Source organism: Pelophylax lessonae (assembly GCF_965119305.1).
Source record: "Pelophylax lessonae genome assembly, chromosome: 4".
NCBI classification, from domain to species: domain Eukaryota; kingdom Metazoa; phylum Chordata; class Amphibia; order Anura; family Ranidae; genus Pelophylax; species Pelophylax lessonae.
Genome location: NC_138771.1, coordinates 290,321,423 through 290,341,032, shown reverse-complemented (window position 1 = coordinate 290,341,032; position 19,610 = coordinate 290,321,423). Strand labels below are relative to the sequence as shown.

The 19,610-nt window shown below is 40.0% G+C and overlaps 1 protein-coding gene across 3 annotated transcripts in view; it reads left to right on the top strand.

Annotated features, from left to right (window-relative positions):
- Nucleotides 1–19,610, top strand: part of PTPRQ (protein tyrosine phosphatase receptor type Q) — a 451,882-nt gene that overhangs the window by 164,011 nt on the left and 268,261 nt on the right. For all 3 annotated transcript variants that reach the window (XM_082257134.1, XM_082257133.1, XM_082257132.1), the window contains exons 23-26: nt 485–684; nt 2,874–3,117; nt 10,434–10,562; nt 18,542–18,688. In XM_082257134.1, the coding sequence (XP_082113260.1) occupies nt 485–684; nt 2,874–3,117; nt 10,434–10,562; nt 18,542–18,688 (720 nt within the window). The remainder of the gene's footprint in view (nt 1–484; nt 685–2,873; nt 3,118–10,433; nt 10,563–18,541; nt 18,689–19,610) is intronic.

The window sequence follows — 19,610 nt, the reverse complement described above, 5'->3', positions numbered from 1 at the left end:
TGAATATTTTAAAAAATTTTGGACATGTTGGTGGTATATCTTTCATTTGGATGTTATAAGTTGCACTGGGTAAATACATCTGGATAAAACAAAAACTGTGTCCTTCTTCATTTCAGGTTGCAAAGCAACAAAATGTGATTATTTAAAGGGGGGTGATTATTTTCTATATCCGTTGTATATGTAATTAAAGAGTATATAGTAAGAATTATTTTTATATTTATTTATTTTTTTAAATATTTCCATTCAGTCTTTAGCAATACATATGGATATTACTTCCTCAAATGTATAAATGTCAAAACAGTGCTGCATTGACCATATATTAGATTTATTAGTCCTTTAAACCAATATGACTATGTAGATATGAGAACCTGCTTATCTGGTGTTATATATTTGCATCTTTATTCATATTGCTTATCCATAAACTTGTACCTACAAATTTAAACATTTGACAGTACTAATAGAGACTTATGTTTTCTGGTTACAGCTCCAGGAAAAGTTGTGAATCTAACTGTTGAAGCATTAAATTCATCTGCAGTAAATCTTACCTGGTTTTTACCTCGACAACCACATGGAAAAATTACCAGCTTCAAGATAAGTGTTAAACATGCAAGAACTGGAGCAATAGTAAAGGATACAAGTGTGAAAGTGGAAGAAATTTTGAATGGAGCATTGCCGGAGTGTACTGTAAGTGGAGATCCACTCTGAAAACTTTAGAACATGTTTGGGCAGGAATTTAGATCAAAATGTGATTACCAAGAAAAAGTAAAACAGTCAATCCAGATATTCCGTAATGCTAGATGGTTTTTGTTTTCTCTTTGTTTTATAATGTTACATACTGTATCTAAATAATTTTAAGAGCCATTTTTTTTTCAATTTTACTAATCTAATACATACTTTAAAGTAGAACTATGGCCAAGCAATGGACATTCAGATATTTACACATTCTTAACAAGCAATAAGAAAGCTTTAAAACAAGCCCTTACTGACCTCTGTAGCTACAGGCACTGGTGTGAGTAATTGAAGCAAGGAACAGGAACTCTCTCAGTTATGCAGGACCTCTCCGCATGCTGATAGACAGTATTTCTTGAAAAATAAGAATACAATTTTTAGGAACATTATCCACTAGTAATGTGCCAAGCATAAGTGGAAACATTAAATCTGAACATAATGTTTCCTGCTGTGATAGGACTGTACCAATGCGATTAGGCAGTAGAGCAGAATCACCTGTCAACCTCTAAGGGCATGTATTACCAGCAAACATTTATGTGTGATCTTTCAGCTTCACAAAGGCTCTCCTCTCTGCTTTTTTTTTTCTTTTTTACAACTTTCATAGTGCTTTCATAGCTGGCAGAGGCCTAAGCACATTTTAGAAGCAACAATACATCAATACTGCTTCTTTTTAAACGTATCCCCTAGTTCAGTATACTTGAGTACATTGCTGAGAATACCTGACTCACCGCAGCACTAAAAATAAAATAATACTGTGTAGTGACTTTAGATGCTAGCTTGAAAAAAAAAAAAAAGGAAGTGCATCTGTACTAAGGTGGCCACCTTTTTTTAAAAACAAAAAAAAAAAATATATCAGTACTGTTTTCTATTTATAAAACATTTTTAATAAACATTTTCTTGTCCAGGATGGTAAAATATTGACTAGATGGCAGCAAAAGGCATTACAGATATCCAAATGAACACAAAATATAAATACACAATTATAAACTTTGCTCATATAGCAACCCTAACTAAAATTGTTCATTTCAGTTCCACAGCAACATAAAATAGATCCCAAATGAGCCCAAGTTAGGTAGGCCTAGCTCAGTGATGGCGAACCTTGACACACCAGATGTTTTGGAACTACATTTCCCATGATGCTCAACTACACCGCAGAGTACATGAGAACCATGGGAAATGTAGTTCAAAAACATCTAGGGTGCCAAGGTTCGCCATCACTGGCCTAGGTATATAACATATCCCCATGCATGAATAAATGTGTATATAGGTGCATCTCATGAAATTTGAATATTATCAAAAAGTTAATTTATTATTTAGGTAATTCAATTCAAAAAGTGAAACTCATTTTATATAGATGCATTACACACAGAGTGATATATTTCAAGCATTTTCTTTTAATTTTAATGACTATAGCTTACAGCTAGTGAAAACCCAAAATTCACTATCTCAGCAAATTACAATATTACATAAGACCAATAAAAAAAAAAAAAAAGAATTTTTAATACAGAAATGTTGGCTTACTGAAAAATATGTCCATGTACAGTACAGTATGCACGCAATACTTGGTCGGGGCTCCTTTTGCATGAATTACTGTATCAATGCAGCGTGGCACGGAGTCGATCAGCCTGTGGCACTGCTGAGATGTTATGGAAGCTCAGGTTGGTTTCTCTCATTTTCCTCTTGACAATACCCCACAGATTCTCTATAGGGTTAACGTTAGACGAGTTTGCTGGCCAATCAAGCACAGTGATGCCATGATCAATAAACCAGGTATTGGTACTTTAGGCAGTGTGGGCAGATGTCAAGTCCTGCTGAAAAATTAAATCAGCATCTCCATAAAGCTGGTTAGCAGAAGGAAGCATGAAGTGCTCTAGTATTTCCTGCTAGAGGGCTGCACTGATTTTGCACTTTATAAAACCGAGTGGATCAACACCAGTAGATGACATGGCTCCCCAAATCATCACTGACTGTGAAAATGGACCTCATGCAACTTGGATTCTGACCCACTCCACTCTTCCTGCAGACTCTGGAACCTTGATTTCCAAATGAAATGCAAAACAAGCATGTTATTCAAACATATTTATACTTCAGTTTAGCATAGCCTCTAAAATTATTGCAATATAAATTGTTATTTTCTGTTTTAGGATAAAAGTGAATCATTTTTATGGCGCACCACTAGTCCTTCCTCAACCAGAGGTCTCTCTACAACCACCGCCTCATTTGTATCACGAGCAGTAACTTCTAGGACTTTTAATGCCATTTGGAATGAACCAATCACATATATTGTGGGCCAGCTTAGACCATACACAACATACCTATTTGAAGTTTCTGCTGTTACCAATGAACCTGGCTATATTGACAGTACAATTGTCAGGACACCAGAATCAGGTGAGTAAAAGATATATATTGTATATAACATTGTATTTTTTTTTTTCAGTTCTGTATTTGAAATTTGTTATCTCATGTCCAAATCTATGCACATAAACTATGAAACATTTTTAGGTTGATATTTACCATAACCTACCCATGATTTTGTTCCTAGGGCAATGGGCTGAAGAAAAAGAAGCCCTAAAAATAAGATACTTATAATTCCGAAATTTTTCTGATTTGTGGCCAAATTGGAATGTTTGTGAATGCTTCTAGCTGTAGAAATAGGTAGGGAAGGTCATATAGGAGCTGCTTAGAGAAGTCATAGGTTCCTCTGTAAGCAAAGTAACAAAACAGAACAAAAAAATTAAAAATGATCAAATTTCTCTGATGGGCAATTCGCAAATCTTCCTTATTATGCTCCAACAGGGTAACAGGTCTCCCATATGCGATGTCATGCAAGGGGAATCAGGAGATATCCCTAGCATATTTCCATTTTTTTAAAAGACCTTTTGTAAAAACTAATTTAATACTCACACGTAGTATTCTTGAGTCATTAGTGTGTAACGCTGGCTTGGAAAACAACACTGAAGCTTGCGCTCCAAACACCGGACATGGCGTCATTGGAAGTTCCCGCTGAATGCATTTTGCTCCTCCCTGGGAGCATGTTCAGAGGTTAATTTGTTTTTACAAAAGTTTTTTTTAAATAAAATGAAATTATGCTATGGATTTCTCCTGATTCTCCTAGCATGACATCGCATATGAGAGACCTGTTATCATATGAAGGAGTTGCGAATTGCCCATCAGAGAAATTTAAGGAATGGCATTATCCTAGCAAGTGCTACACCTATTGGAAGTCGGTGAGTGAAGACACATGAGGAGGGGAGCACAGCACTTTATTGCTTACTATTACACATCCCTGGCATAAGAATATTGGAGCATGGACTGCACTTTAAAGGACTAACTCAAATGTTTGCACTGAATAGATGCTTGGATATACATTACATCATATGAACTTTATGTGATATTCCTTATGGATTGATGTATTATTTCACTAATGTTGAGGATTTTAGTATAATTTGTATGGAAGAATAATACTTATTTGGGCACAGGATTTTTTATTGTTACTGCTGAGTCCACACATTTCAATTTAAAATGACATTATATCTTGTACCTCAGCAGCAGTCTATATTACAAGTTACACTGGTCTACACACTGTAGCATGGGGACACTAACATCTAGAATTAAAAAACACTCACCTGTCTCTACAAGTCGTAAATGGTGGTCTTTATTTTATGATAAAAAATAATGCCCTGTAATCAGTGGATGCTGGCTGCCATTTAAACACTTATCATGTAAATTCTTTACAATCAGTTCACAAGCAAGTGACTCTGCTATGCTGGTAAGGCAATGATGTAAGAAGGGATAGGAAGGAAGGTTGAGTCTATTATAGCTACTTTTCCTTAATAATAATAATAATAATAATAATAATCCCTTCCCCCACACATGCCTCCCGGCTGACATCTCTCCGCTCGGACCTCCGCAGACTGTTGACTGAGCAGCATGATAAAATGCTAGCGCGGATTCGTGTTAACTACTACTCTTCCCACAACAAAGCCGGCAAATTTCTGGCCTCACGCCTTAAAGCTAGGCGGCTTAAATCAAAAATAGACAGTATCCAACACCCACACACTAACGAGAGGCACGTCCACCCCCAAAAAATAGCCGACGCCTTCGCGGACTATTATAGCGCCCTATACAATTTGAATGCAGATAATAATAATAATAATAATAATAATAATAATACAACTCTATGTTTTAGCAATATCTGACTGAATCACATTTGGTATTTAGGTAGACTTGTTTGCTATGATGCCTTCAGTAAAGAACAATCTACATCCTCAGCTCCACTGTATGTTATTGCTATGCCAGATCTTTATATATCCTATTAGCCTCTGTCATAGTAACCATATATGTTAGGTATGAAGGTTAGATTGTCCTCTCTGTGAAAAGGGATGACACTATACTTCCTTCCAATGTGTGTTAAGTGAATATAAGCTTTCTCTCCATCACTCACACCACTATGAGATTGGGACTATTCTGGGAGGCAGGTTTCTGAGGCTGATGGTATGAGTACATGTCCCTGCCATTTGTAGAGATTTACTCTCATTTCCTCTACTGCTTACAAAAGTTTGACTTGACAGGATAGGAGGAAAATCTGCAAAAGGGACATAACCTTCAACTACTCTATTAAAGAAAAGCATTTATTTTGACTAGATATGCACCTACGGAAACATATATTCACCTTTCATTACGCTCCTGGTGCTCTGCTTTTCATCAGGATTAGAAATACCCCATACGTTTAAGTAAGGGTAGCATGTGAATCACCCCTCGTCCTCTCACAACAGTGCTGGTGCTTGGCAAATGTTTTTTTAAATAATATCAGCATCATATGGGGGTGGGGAGAGAGTAAACTCTGACTGGAGCAACATGGAGCTTACATATAGTTTTTTTTTTTTTTACTCCCTAAAAGAGAGGTATGGCCAAAGTTTTTTTTTTTTTGGTTACACATCTCTTGTGGGTTACAGGAGTGCACTTAGTGTACTTTTGGTGTCCTGTGACCCAGAGTCAGTTGATAGTCATCTATTGCCTCCTATAAGCTGAATAATCAAAGCTGCATCAGGCGCTGGAATGATCCTGACAATACTATCAAGACCCACCCAGATGCCTGATTAACAGCTGGTTCCACCTTTCAATGCATAGCTGAGAGCAGGAGACAGCTGCACAGGTTCCCCCCCCCCCCCCCTCCAGCCCACCACTACAGTGAATGCTGAAGGAGCAGAGCAGAGAGCAATGACTGATAGTCGCTGCCCTCCACTCTGAGCAGACTGAGAACCGAGCAATCAGTGGTCATGTGATCAATCTGTTCTCAGTCTTATGCCCCGTACACACGTGCAGATCGTCGGCCGAACGATCGGCCATCTTTTGTCCCCAGTCGTGTCTGTTGAAAAGTGCAAAAGACTGCACAAGAATTTTGTCCGCCGACTACAGCCGACTGCAGAAGTGATGTCATGTGATGGTTAACTTTCCCTGTGTTTTTTCTTTTCTGAGCATGCCCAGTCTTGCAAATCTGCTGTCTGTCGGCCGAATTCTGTATTGACTGGCGAACAATCGGCCGCTCTGGTGTCGGCATACAAAAATTTTAATGCTTGCACGACAGATTCTTTTCGGCCGAAAGTGCGCTGTCGGAAGCATCATACTAACAAGCCGAAAATCGGCCGATCGGTCGTCGGCCGAATCTTTTCGGCCGACAATCTGCACGTGTGTACGGGCCTTAAGAGCCAACATGGTGCAGCTGCAGAAAGGAGGTGAGTATGAATGTTTTTTTTTTTAAACCCATAGTAGGAATGAAGCAAAGTTAAGTATAAGCAGCTGCAGGGGCCGCCTCAAAATGAATCTGTTGCTTTACCCTGCATAGGCAAAGCACATGTTCATTCAAAAGCATAACATAAAAAGCATTTGGCACAGCGAATAAGTCCCTCAAAGTCAAAACAAGTTTAAGTGCCAGAAGGAAAGAGCTTCTGATGTTTGTTCAAGTTGTCAAGATTAAATTGTGAACAAGTACTTCATCGTTTACTCTTAATCTGTCAGGTTTAATGCTATCAGTTTAATGTGCATCTCGTTGAAAGTGTAGAACATATGAGTTATAGGAATGCAATGCAGTGTGGGTCACTGCTTTCAATTTGCTTTTTGAGAAAACTTTTCCGTATGGTTAATGTAATAATTTCTTCTGTTTGTGCTGCTGCCAAAATGTATAAAGACAGGCTAATCTGTAACAAAATAAGACTAGGTGAAGAGACCAGAAGAAAATGGAGTCTATGTGTAATTTCCATTTTACTAACATTTAGGGCCCTTTCACATCATAAAGAAGTGTGCAGCAAAACCTGCATTTTGTACAGTGAGGAGCAGGACCAGATCAAGCAGAGTGATAGGGTGGGTTGCAGCCCCCCAAATTTCAGTTACACCCCCCCCCTTCAGGACCAGTGATATTGGTGAGGGGCCAGTGGGCACTGTGAAGCCTGTGCAATAATGAGTTTTCATTGTGGCACGGTGCTCTTCCCCATCTGCTGCATCACATTATTAGTTTCCATGCTGCAGGGGGCCAACCTAGGCCTGCACCATAGAAATGGATAATGTCAATATTGCTGATGATGTCTATACCTTCTCTGCCTCAGTCATGGTGAAGATTTGAGGGTAGGACTCTATTTCTAAAATTGGGACTGATGACGGGGGGGAGAGGGGGAAATTCTGATGTGTAGGGGGAGACACTTATAGGAAGGGAGGGCTCTGATGTCAAGAGGGGGGCTCTAAAGTGAAGGGCTAATGTGGTTAAGGACTCTGATGTGAAGAAGTCTCTAATATGAGGAGGTTGGATCTGATGTTTAGGGGAGATGGTAATATAGGCTGAGAGTCTGATATCAAGAGGAACCTGTATTGTGAAGGGGCTCTAAAATAATGATGATGTGACAGGGGACTCTGATGTGTAGAGGGCTGAGTCTGTAATAGGGGTCTCTAATGTGAAGTGGGGGGGAGGCTCCAATGTAAAAGTAGGAATCTGATGTAAAGGGGGGAGAGGTTCGAATCTAAATGGAGGACGATGTTCTAGGGGACTTAGATGTGATGGGTGGACTCTGATCTGAAGGTGGCTGACTCTGATGTGATGGGGAGACTCTTATATAATGCCGGGACTCTGATATAAAGGGGTATACTCTGATGTAATAAAGGGACTCTGATGTAAATGTGATGTAATGGGGGCTCTGATTTAAAGTGGATGGTTTTAATGTGAAGGTGGGTCTCCCCCAAAGAGAGGGTGGCATCATCATCCAGTGCTATTTACAGTTTCCTTTAGTCCAATCAATACAGTTGGGAAATGGGGTGCCTCATGGTTTTGTATACTTTCAAAGGTTGCTGTGACTGAAAAAAGGTTGGGAAATGCTGACCTAGACATGTGCAATTTGTTTCAAATTTTTGGTTATTCGGAGATGCGGATGTATCTGAATCTCTGAATAAAATAGTTGTGAATTTTGTTGAAATTTGTTTAATTTCATTTCATATATTCATTTTCTAACTAATTCCAAATTCTCAATTCGAAATTCTGATAATTTGAAAAATGACAGACCAATAATTTGAATTCTGTGTAAAGAATAGCTGGTTGTTAAAAAGTGGGCTGGGAAGCCGGCAGCATTATCCTTGTTAACCAATGACTCATCAGCTGTCAGCGGGCTTCCCCACTGACAGTTGGAATGTAAACATTAACGGCCTGCTCCTTAAAAATCAGCTATTCTTCACACGGAATTCAAATCGGTTGATCATTTTTTGACAGATTTGAATTTGAATTGTTCAGAAAATTTAGAATTCATTAGAAGATTAATAAACGAAACAAAATGAAATGAAACCGAATTCTGAAACAAATCAACTAAAAAAATTTAGTAACATAGCAAATATTTCCGAAACCTATCTGCACATGTCTATGCTGACCTAATACATCAGTTCCTAGTTGGAGTCACATAAAGAAAGAGGGAAGTACCCTTTTTACTCATGCACTGCCTCTGCACTTCCAGGTTGTGACTCGTGGTACAGAGGCCCATTGAGTGAACAGGGAATACTAGTTGACTGTGACTGTCAGTGTCTGGCACCCTTTTTCTCTTCAGGGTCAAAAATGGCACCAGTTTTACTTTCCTCCTGCATCAGCTACCTAGCTCTTGGATCCCTCTGACCTTCTCCAGAGCGGTCCCCTCTCACTAGGCAGACCGCCAGGGGCAGTTTGCAGTACTCCCGACTTGGAATGCTTTCCTGAAACTCAACCCCTCTCAGCTCCGCTGGTCCTTGGCACACCGGATCCTCTCTGCAGCTCAGCTCAGCCCTGTACCCCCTCAGGCAAGCCGCCTGGGATACCCAATCCTTCCTGTCAGGAGGAAGACAGCCTTACTCTCCCTCCCGGGACTCTGCTTTCCACCAAAGACAACCTGTCATGTGCTCCCCACAGACTTATACCCCCTCCCAGAATGCTCTGTGACAGAAACGGCCCTTCCAGGATGGATACAAGCCCTGGTGTGCTATTGGTCAGGTTTCCCCCACTGCCCAATGAGAGCCCTCATTGGGACACAGTGGAGAGACTCCACAACTCAACAGGCACACCTGGGAACACATGCCAGCCTAGCTGAAAATCATGGCCATGCTCATAAGCAGACAAGGCCCACTTTACCTAGCACCTATCTTGGAGGGTGCTACATTTATCATCAGTTTTTTATCTTTTTTCATCAGTTTTTCATTTGTTGTCATCTATTTTTAATCCTTTGTCATCAGTATTTTATCCGTTGTCATTCGTTTTCATCCGATCCATTTTTTTTAACGGATGAAAAATAGGGATGTTGATGGAAGCGGATGAAAACGGATGTCAATGAATGATCAGGCATCATCCTTTTTTCATGCATTGATATCCATTTTTCATCTGTCGACATCTGGATGAAAAACGGACAAATGGTCCGTATGTGTGATAGGGGCCTTAAGGTCCTTTCACACGAACGATCTGACCAGATCCGTCAGTTTTTCAGGCGAACCTGATCGGATCCTCCATGCATCCCTATGGGGCAGCGGATGTCAGCGGAGACATCTCCGCTGACACCCGCTGCTATACGCTTCCAATCCTGTCCGTGAAATCTGGACGGATAGAAACCCTATTTTCCATCCGTCCAGCGGATTGGATGGGATCAGATGAGAACGGACAGACGGTCCGCTGTCATCCAATTCCCCCATAGATGACAGCGGGGATCTGACAGCTCTGTCACCCGTCTGCTCTGTGGGGATCAGCGTATCGATCCCCGCTGAGCAGAGAACGGACTGCGCATCATGTGCAAGGACCCTAAGGCACATTTACAGTGCATCACCTTACGTTGTGGTAATACGTGTTATAACATGGGTAATGGCACTCCTTATAAAGCTCTTAAACAGACTTAAATTTTACTTTTTTGGGATTTTTAATCATTTATTTAGTTTTTACACTTGTACCTTCCCTGGAAATATTTTTTCTGGGTTTTATTTTTCATTTATTAAGCATGTTTTACTAGTTAATCCTGAAATAAGTGACCTGAATACTATAATATTTTCAAAAACTTTTTAGGGGCAAATTGAATTGGAACCCAACTAAATCAAGCCTTTAACTAAACCATAACTGAAATCTCACCTAGGTCACCTGGAAATATCTGTATTGCCTGCTAAATAATCTATTTTCTTCTTGTAAGCTAAAGTATATATTGTATTCTGTTTTCATCTCCTAGTGCCTGAAGACCCCCCTCAGAATCTGATTAAAGGCAATATTACTACAAGGTCATTCTCTGTGACATGGGACGCTCCAACTATTGTGACAGGAAAATTTAGCTACAGGGTTGAACTGTATGGTCCATCTGGTATGTGGAAGGAAGTCATTATTTACTTGTACAATAATACTTTTAGCTATTGTTTTTTTATTATGTGGGCTTTTTCTATTATTTTTTTCTGTTACAATTGGTTGTATCAAAATACAGATACTGTATCATCACATGTAAATGTGGATTTTGACACAGTTTAAAGGTAAAACTTTTTTGTTTAGGTTTGAATAGAGTGGGGGTGGTCTAGAACCCCTGCTGGTTTTTATTGATATCTCTGTCCCCATTAAGGAGATTCATCCTCTCTAGTTGTCCTGTTTACCATTGTCATTGAAAGTGAAATTAAAAGAAAATCCCAAATTTTGGGCTGTCCCCAGAACGATAATATATGGGAAATCCAATCGGGACACTAGTTCTGATGACCTGGGGGTCCCCAAAAAATTCCTTTAATTTGCAAGGATTTCCTCTCACTTCCTGTTTGGCTATGGGACAGGAAGTGATGGGAAATCTCAGCAATGGGATACAAATGGCGAAAAAAACTTACTCTAAACAAAATGAAAAAAAAAAAAATATTTGCCTATAGTTCCACTTAAGCATATCGGAAATGTTATTTTATGAAGTAAAGTTTTACTAGGCAACAACAGATTATAGAGTGTGAGGTAGTGTCCTATCCAGCAGCATGATGTATAGTATTTTTTTACGTAATGGACATTATCTGTAACCTAAATTTCAATGTAATAAGTGTGTATATAACCTTATACTTGTATAGCGCTCACCCCCAAAAAAGCCTGCTGATTTTCCACAGGTTTCTTTACCCACTAGTGCAGTTGGCAGCCAGGCACACAGCAACATTTACTCTTCTGGCTCAATAAATGGTCTAAGGATTGCCTTTTTTTTATATTAATTGCTAAACAAACTTGGACAGGACACTGCAAGCTGTGGAAAAAGCAAAACAAAAACAAAACCAAAAAAGAAAAAGCGATGAGCAGTAATTAGAGGACACTCTTTACTCTGCCGCTACTTCTTGGAACCGTTCCTTTAACCACTTAAGGTTCCCCCTATAGCAGTTTTACTGCTACAGGGCGGCATCAATGCACTGGATCACGTATATACAGTATATACATGATCCAACGCTACCGGATAGGCGGCACGCATGTGCGCCGCCAATCGCTTGCTTTCTCAGTGATTACACACAGTGGAAGCCAATTGGCAGGTGCACAGTACCTGATGTCCTCCGACACCCGCTGCTCATAAGGCAGAGAGACAGAACTGCGATCTGTCTATGTAAAAAAAGGCAGAGCACCATTGTGACAGGTGGGAAAGGATGGAATTTGTGTCCCAGCAAAGCAGGGAATACATTCCATCTCTTCCCCTAGTACAAGCACCTCACATAGTAGTAAAACACTGGCTAGACCCACAGTTAACCCTTTGATCGGTTATGACTAAGCGAATATAATTTCGTGAAACGCTTCAACTGTATTGTCTCCTGTCTCTGGTTTGTCATTATGGATTTTTTGGACTTTCAATAAATGGATTTTATCGTTTTCTACTTTCAAGTCTGTGTGCGTTTGCCTACTTCTTAATTGTACATCTGTCGAGATTGCGGGTCTAAATAGCCCCCTTCTGATTGTCAGGACATTCCTACACCAGAGCTGTCTTTTTCCTTCCTTTATGTTTGCTTTTTGATCACCCCTGATGTTAACCCCTTCCCAGTCAGTGTCATTAGTATAGTGACAGTGCATTAGAACTGATCACTGTATTAGTGTCACAGGTCCCCAAAAAGTGTCAGTTAGGGTCTGAATGTCCGCCGCAATATCACAGCCTTGCTATAAGTCGATGATCGCCGCTATTACTAGTAAAATAAATAAATAAATAAAAATATCCCACAGTTTGTAAATACTATAATTTTTGCGCAGACCAATCCATATACGCTTATTGGGATTTTTTTTTTTTTTGCAAAAAACATATAGCAGAATACATATTGTCCTAAATTTATGAAGATGATAGATTTTTTTCAATTTTATTATTGGATAGGTTTTAGAGCAGAAAGTAAAAAATATTGCTTTTTTTTTTTTCAAAATTGTCAGTCGCAAAAAAAAAAAAAATTGTCAGTCTCAAAAAATAAAAAACGCAGTGCAACAAGTGGAGGAGGAGGGAAAAAAGCTCCCATACACAAAATTAAGCTGGATAAGCACTAATAGAATTTAGTTTGAGGTTTTTCATTGTACGAATGTTGTCAAATGTTTTTGTAATTATTAATGGGTCAAATTGATGTTCGTTTTCAACTGCAGTGATGAGAAAATTAGAAGGATTTGTCAATTCGTGATGCCTCAAGTCAGGTATGGGATTTTAAGGGCAGGAGTAAGACGAGTAAACAGTAGTTGTACAATTTATAAGTAAAATTTATTCACATGTATAATTTATACAGAGATTCGAGTGAGTTAATGGGTAAAGTCCCATTGTGATGGTGAAGAGAAAGTAGTAAAGTGTGTTTACACGTAGAAAAGGTGACTTTAAACAAGAATAGTGGATGGTCCTGCTCTGCTGTTCCTCATATCAAAGAATGGGAAATGATTGCAGAGAGGGGCCTGATCGGTATTTCCGACATGTTTCGGCCTATAGCGGCCTTTATCAAGGATGTTACCGATTCTAGGAGTAAGTAAAAAGGGTTTGTCAGTGGTAGCAATATAATAGTTCAGATTTAAATATATGCAAGGTTTGTAATGTAACATACATATTTTTTGTCCACTTTCTGGAGTATTGCTTTCCCAGATTTTCTATGGGAGCTGCAGGAACAATGCTGTATTGGGTGAAAAAGGTGTGATTTGGTTGTAGTTGAAACCACAAGTAAAGACAGGGAGGGTTTTTTTGTTGGTAATGAGTAATAAAAAGTATAATAATAATTACTTCTTGGGCCGCGTTTGTCTGGTCCAAATGGTTCAATGTGGCTATGATATAAAGATTTCCACATTGATAGAGGTCATCTGTGGTGTTTCCACATTGATGGAGATCATCTGTGGTGTGGGGTATATAAGGTATAGTATATAGTAAAGGATGTGGCTTTTTGTAAGATAATACATCCTGGGGGTGAAGTGCATAATGGTTAGAGACTTTGAAAATGTATAAGGAATTTAGACTTGGTGGGGAGATGTTTCCACATCTTCACCAGGTCTATGCTTACGCTTAGTAGAGAGAGTTTCCGTGTAGTGTCACAGCATGTTGCCTCCAGGTCCTGTCCTCCCTCGATCCGGGAGGGACTGAAGACTTGGAGGTGTTTCCCGGCCTTTTAAAGGCTGTCGCACATGCGCAGTGATGCGCTGTGTGACGCCTGTGGGCGGTGTCCGTGGTGTAGCAAGAGGTGCGCCGATCGGCTTCAAATTGCCCCGATCCAAGAGAGGATTCGGGGCTTTCCGTGCCGGGAGTTCCTAGAGTTCTGGAAATAGGCAAAAAAAGAAAAGTGGACGAACAGTGTCATAACAGTATATTTGAGGTGGTACAATGCACAGGAGTGTGTTCACCAGTTGAGTACATATAAAGGAAAAATTAAAGATTTAAACAAAGCATGATTATATCAGCAGTGTCTTATTGCAGCAATAATAATAATGAGAGGAGAGAGAATGTGAGAAGGTCTGGATCGGGTCGGGGGGGGGGGGGGGGCTCTATGGTCAGGCATCATCACATCATGTCTGGCGATGTATTGGAGGTTGGATGACAAAATAGTGTCAATTTTGGTTGGTCAGTTCAAATGATTGGTACAATCTATTGATATAGATTTTAGTCTTTTTTGCCGGAGGAAAAGCCTGGGAGGAATGGACGGAAGCTTTGAGCTTCATTTAACCCCGGTGGGGTAGTAGCCTTGAGAAGTGTGATCCAGCGCATTTCTAATTGTAGCAACGTTTTGTTCCAGTCCCCGCCACGTAGCGGGATATGGATCCTGTCCAGGGCCATGAAGTTGATTTTTGGCATTTTATAATTGTGGTCATCCCTCACGTGTCTGCCTAGTGGCACATAGAAATTGCCAATGTGCATGGTCTGGAGGTGTTGATTGACCCTTTTCCCAAATTCCTGTCGGGTCTTTCATATATAGAAGGACCCGCATTCGCAGGTCATTATATACACTATTCCTCTGGTTTTACAGTTGCAAAAATGTTTTGGTTGGAATGGGTCTCCATTCGGTAAAATAGTATTTGTTGTTTGACGAATAACAGGGCATTGGTCGCAGCCTCCGCAGGGGAAGGTGCCTTTGTTCTTGCATGGGTCTCTTTTAGATCCTTCCTGAAATTCACTGCATACTAGCTGTTGTTGTAAGGAGCCTGCCTTCCTAAGGTGATGGGTGGATGTTGTGGTAGGAACTTAGAGGTGCTGGGTTCTTCCATGAGGATGGGCCAATTCTTTTTAAAGATATTTCTGATTTCCTGGTGTTCGTTGGTAAATCTGATGATAATCCCGCCGGGGATTGCGGCTTTCATTCCGTGTCGGCGGCCGTATGGGCACGTCCGCATGGCTACAAGGGATGCAGCATCTGCCGTGCGCAGGCGCACCTCTTGCTACACCACGGACACCGCCCACAGGCGTCACACAGCGCATCACTGCGCATGTGCGACAGCCTTTAAAAGGCCGGGGAACACCTCCAAGTCTTCAGTCTCTCCCGGATCAAGGGAGGACAGGACCTGGAGGCAACATGCTGTGACACTACACGGAAACTCTCTCTACTAAGCGTAAGCATAGACCTGGTGAAGATGTGGAAACATCTCCCCACCAAGTCTAAATTCCTTATACATTTTCAAAGTCTCTAACCATTATGCACTTCACCCCCAGGATGTATTATCTTACAAAAAGCCACATCCTTTACTATATACTATACCTTATATACCCCACACCACAGATGATCTCCATCAATGTGGAAACACCACAGATGACCTCTATCAATGTGGAAATCTTTATATCATAGCCACATTGAACCATTTGGACCAGACAAACGCGGCCCAAGAAGTAATTATTATTATACTTTTTATTACTCATTACCAACAAAAAAACCCTCCCTGTCTTTACTTGTGGTTTCAACTACAACCAAATCACACCTTTTTCACCCAATACAGCATTGTTCCTGCAGCTCCCGGAGAAAATCTGGGAAAGCAATACTCCAGAAAGTGGACAAAAAATATGTATGTTACATTACAAACCTTGCATATATTTAAATCTGAACTATTATATTGCTACCACTGACAAACCCTTTTTACTTACTCCTAGAATCGGTAACATCCTTGATAAAGGCCGCTATAGGCCGAAACATGTCGGAAATACCGATCAGGCCCCTCTCTGCAATCATTTCCCATTCTTTGATATGAGGAACAGCAGAGCAGGACCATCCACTATTCTTGTTTAAAGTCACCTTTTCTACGTGTAAACACACTTTACTACTTTCTCTTCACCATCACAATGGGACTTTACCCATTAACTCACTCGAATCTCTGTATAAATTATACATGTGAATAAATTTTACTTATAAATTGTACAACTACTGTTTACTCGTCTTACTCCTGCCCTTAAAATCCCATACCTGACTTGAGGCATCACGAATTGACAAATCATACTCCTGGGATGGTGGCAGAAACTACTATTTTCCCTTCCAGCCAAGATCCAAAAAACCATTTCTTCGAGAAAATTAGAAGGAGCAAGATGGAAAAGTTTTCTTGAATGTATGAATTTCTGACAGGTTATATGGTTTTTGTTCGGTAAAGTCCATTCGTTTTAAAATCGAATGTTAAAAGCAAACAAAATCTTGACTTAAGCCCCGTACACACGTACCGATGGTCGGCATACAAATGTTCCTCTTTTCTCCCCGGGATGTCGGTGTCTGTTGAAAAGTGCAAAGACAGCACAAGGACAGCACAAGAATTTTGTCTGCAGACTTCAGCTGACTGCAGAAGTGATGTCATGTAATGGTTAACTTTCCCTGTGTTTTTAATTTTCTGAGCATGCCCAGTCTTGCAAATCTGCGGTCTGTCGGCCGAATTCTGTACTGACAGGCGAACAATCGTCCGTTCTGGTGTCCGCAGACAAAAATTTTCATGTTTGCACGAAAGACTTTTGTCCGCGGATTGTGCGCAGACATCTGTCGGAGGCACCATACTAACACGCGTACAATCGGCAGATCTTTCGTCCGCCGACGTTTGTATGCCGACGATCGGTACGTGTGTACGGGCCTTTACTTTCAAATGACATTCAAGTGTAATGAGATATTCCTACAAATTTTCCTATGAATGTTTGTATACATTTTTATTTGGATTTCTTCTAGTGTTTATCCATCTTTAGATATATAACTATCTATTTGGTGGGCATATGGAGTTATGGGGGAGCAAACAGAAAGGGAAAATGAGCCATGGAGAGGGGGCATTTAGATCAACCTATAATGATACTTTGCCCTGTAACCATAGGTTCAAGTGCATGAAACCCCTAAGCCCAATTCTTTTTTATTCTTTTAACAGAAGGAAGTTCACCTTTCCAGAAAAAAATAATAAATGTACATATTTTTGCAGAAAAAAAGTGCATTTTTTTTTTTCCTGCAGAAGCCTGAAAAGCATTTCACCCCTGATCAGTGGATTAGGGGTGAAATGCCAGGCTTCTGCAGACAAGCCCTACAGCCTTCTACATGTACTTCCATATGGGTTGTCAGTTTGAAAGCTACAAGGCTTGTGAATGAACTACGAGAGCACTTACCAGCACCCTCACAGTTCATTCAGAACTACAAGCCGGGGGCTGATAGTACTTGTAGTTCATTCATTCACAGGAAAATGTGAATGAATGATGCATCTGTGTAGATGGAGCCCCATACGGCTGCACTCTTTTCAAAAAGTGACAGCAGGTAAGGGTTGAAGATTCCCTGCCCACTGTCACACTAGGGGTGTGGGGGGGGGGGGGGATTTGGGGGAACTGGTGGCAGAAGCTGGAACATCTAAAATGTTCCAAAAGGGGAATGTAGCTTTTAAACATGCAATTGAAAGTATTTTGTTATATTTTTCGATAAGTGCAACAAATTACCTGTTGATCCTGCCAGAAATGCTGTTAGCTTCTAAATTCCTGCAGTTAGCTGATAATGCTGCTCTGAAATCTCAGGCATTGCTATCAGCCCTGCCTGGGTTCACAAAACAGAACACGTACGGAGACAAAAGATGGAGAGATATTTTATAGTTATAATTACTTGCTGTCCTAGGGTGCCAACACTGATGCTCCATAGATACAGTCCAGTAAGCAAGTACCTGTTACTTGTAAAACTAGGAAAGGAGGTATGCTACTGGCATCAGGTATATAAAAAAAAAAAAATAATCCAGAAAATGAAAATTAATGCAGTTATTACATCCAAGGACTGGTAAGCTGCAATTTATTTAATATTTTCTTGGTTTTCGATACACTTTGGAGCTCTGGATTTTTTTTCATTTACATTTTAGTGGTCTGCTTCCCCTACAGCAGGGATCCTCAAACTACAATCCTCCAGCTGTTGCGGAACTACCCGTCCCATGAGGCATTGTAAAACTCTGACATTCACAGACATGACTAGGCATGATGGGAATTGTAGTTCCTGAACAACTGGAGGGCCATAGTTTGAAGACCCCTGGTCTACAGCAACCAACCAAATTTCAATTTTCTTTTTCTGTCCAGGCTGGACTTTGTTTGGCTGCTATGGGCCTATACAGATGCTTTTGATCTGTCACAACTGGTACCTAAGCCCAGTATAAGATATATTTTTCTTATTCCATATTCAGAATATCAGTAAACTCAGTCATGAGTTACCAAGAACGCCACAAACATTTGGAGATGGTATCACGACAAAAGGAAAATGACATGCTTGTCTTCCTAAATGACCTTTTTGTGTTTCACATTGAGGACATGGGTAATTGAACTGGGAAGTCATTTTCTGCTGTAAAACCGTGAAAAATAGTGATATAAAATGAATGACACTAATTAAGATGATTATGTGAATCATTTCCTTTGTCTTACCATCAGATGTCTTTTTTCATCAGGTCGAATTCTAGACAACAGTACAAAAGATCTAAAGTTTACTTTTACTAACCTTACGCCTTTCACAACCTACGATGCATATATCAGCGGAGAAACAAGTGCAGGTGTTGGGCCCAGAGCCAACATATCTGTTTTCACTCCAGCCGAAGGTAACTTGCTTTTTCCTTCACAGTTTATAATTTGCTTAAATATATAACTTGCGGGAATATACATTTGCCAAAGGAAGTTTGTAAACCCTTTGGAATTACTTGGATTTCTGCATGAATGGCTGATAACATAAGGCCTGGTTTTCAACCAAGCACAATATTAGACAAAATCTAAACAAATCTACTTTACCTAACAACACAGAAATAGGTGCTCTCGTTCATATTTTCATTGAACAGATTGGGGTTTATTTGCTAAAGGCAAATAGACTGTGCATTTTGCAAAGTGCAGTTGCCCTCTGAAAGTGCAGTTACTCCAGAGCTTAGTAAATGAGGTAAGGATTCACTTTGCAAAGAGTACCCAATCACGTGAAAGGAAAATAATAATAAAAAAAAAAAAAAAACAGCATTTTTGCTTGCACATGATTGCATGATGGAAGTCAGCAGAGCTTCTGCTAATTTACTAAGCTGTGGAGCAACTGCACTTGCAGAGTGTAACTGCACTCTGCAAAGTGCACAGTGTTTTTCCTCTCTAATAAATCAATCCCATTGTTTAAACAACGAGTCCAGAAAATTTATGGAAAGCTGTATTGGAATTTAGAGCCCTTGAGGAGCTCATTTTTGCACCAAACATTTTGTAACTGCAGATTAGGCTTGCAGAAATCTTAGGAGGAATTTTAGACAATTGGGCCTTATTAAATGTTTTGGTAAACTGCGTTTTTTAGGATACCTTGTATACACAACTGTCTTCAGGTCACTCCACAGCATCTGAACCAAGTTAAGGTCTGGATTTGGACTCAGCCTTTCCAGAATATAAAATGTCACCTGGTTAAGCATTTCTGTTGTTGATTGATATTGGTTGATGCTCCTATGTTTTAGATGATTGCTTTGCTGAATCGCCTAAATTTTCCTATGCTTCAGATGATAT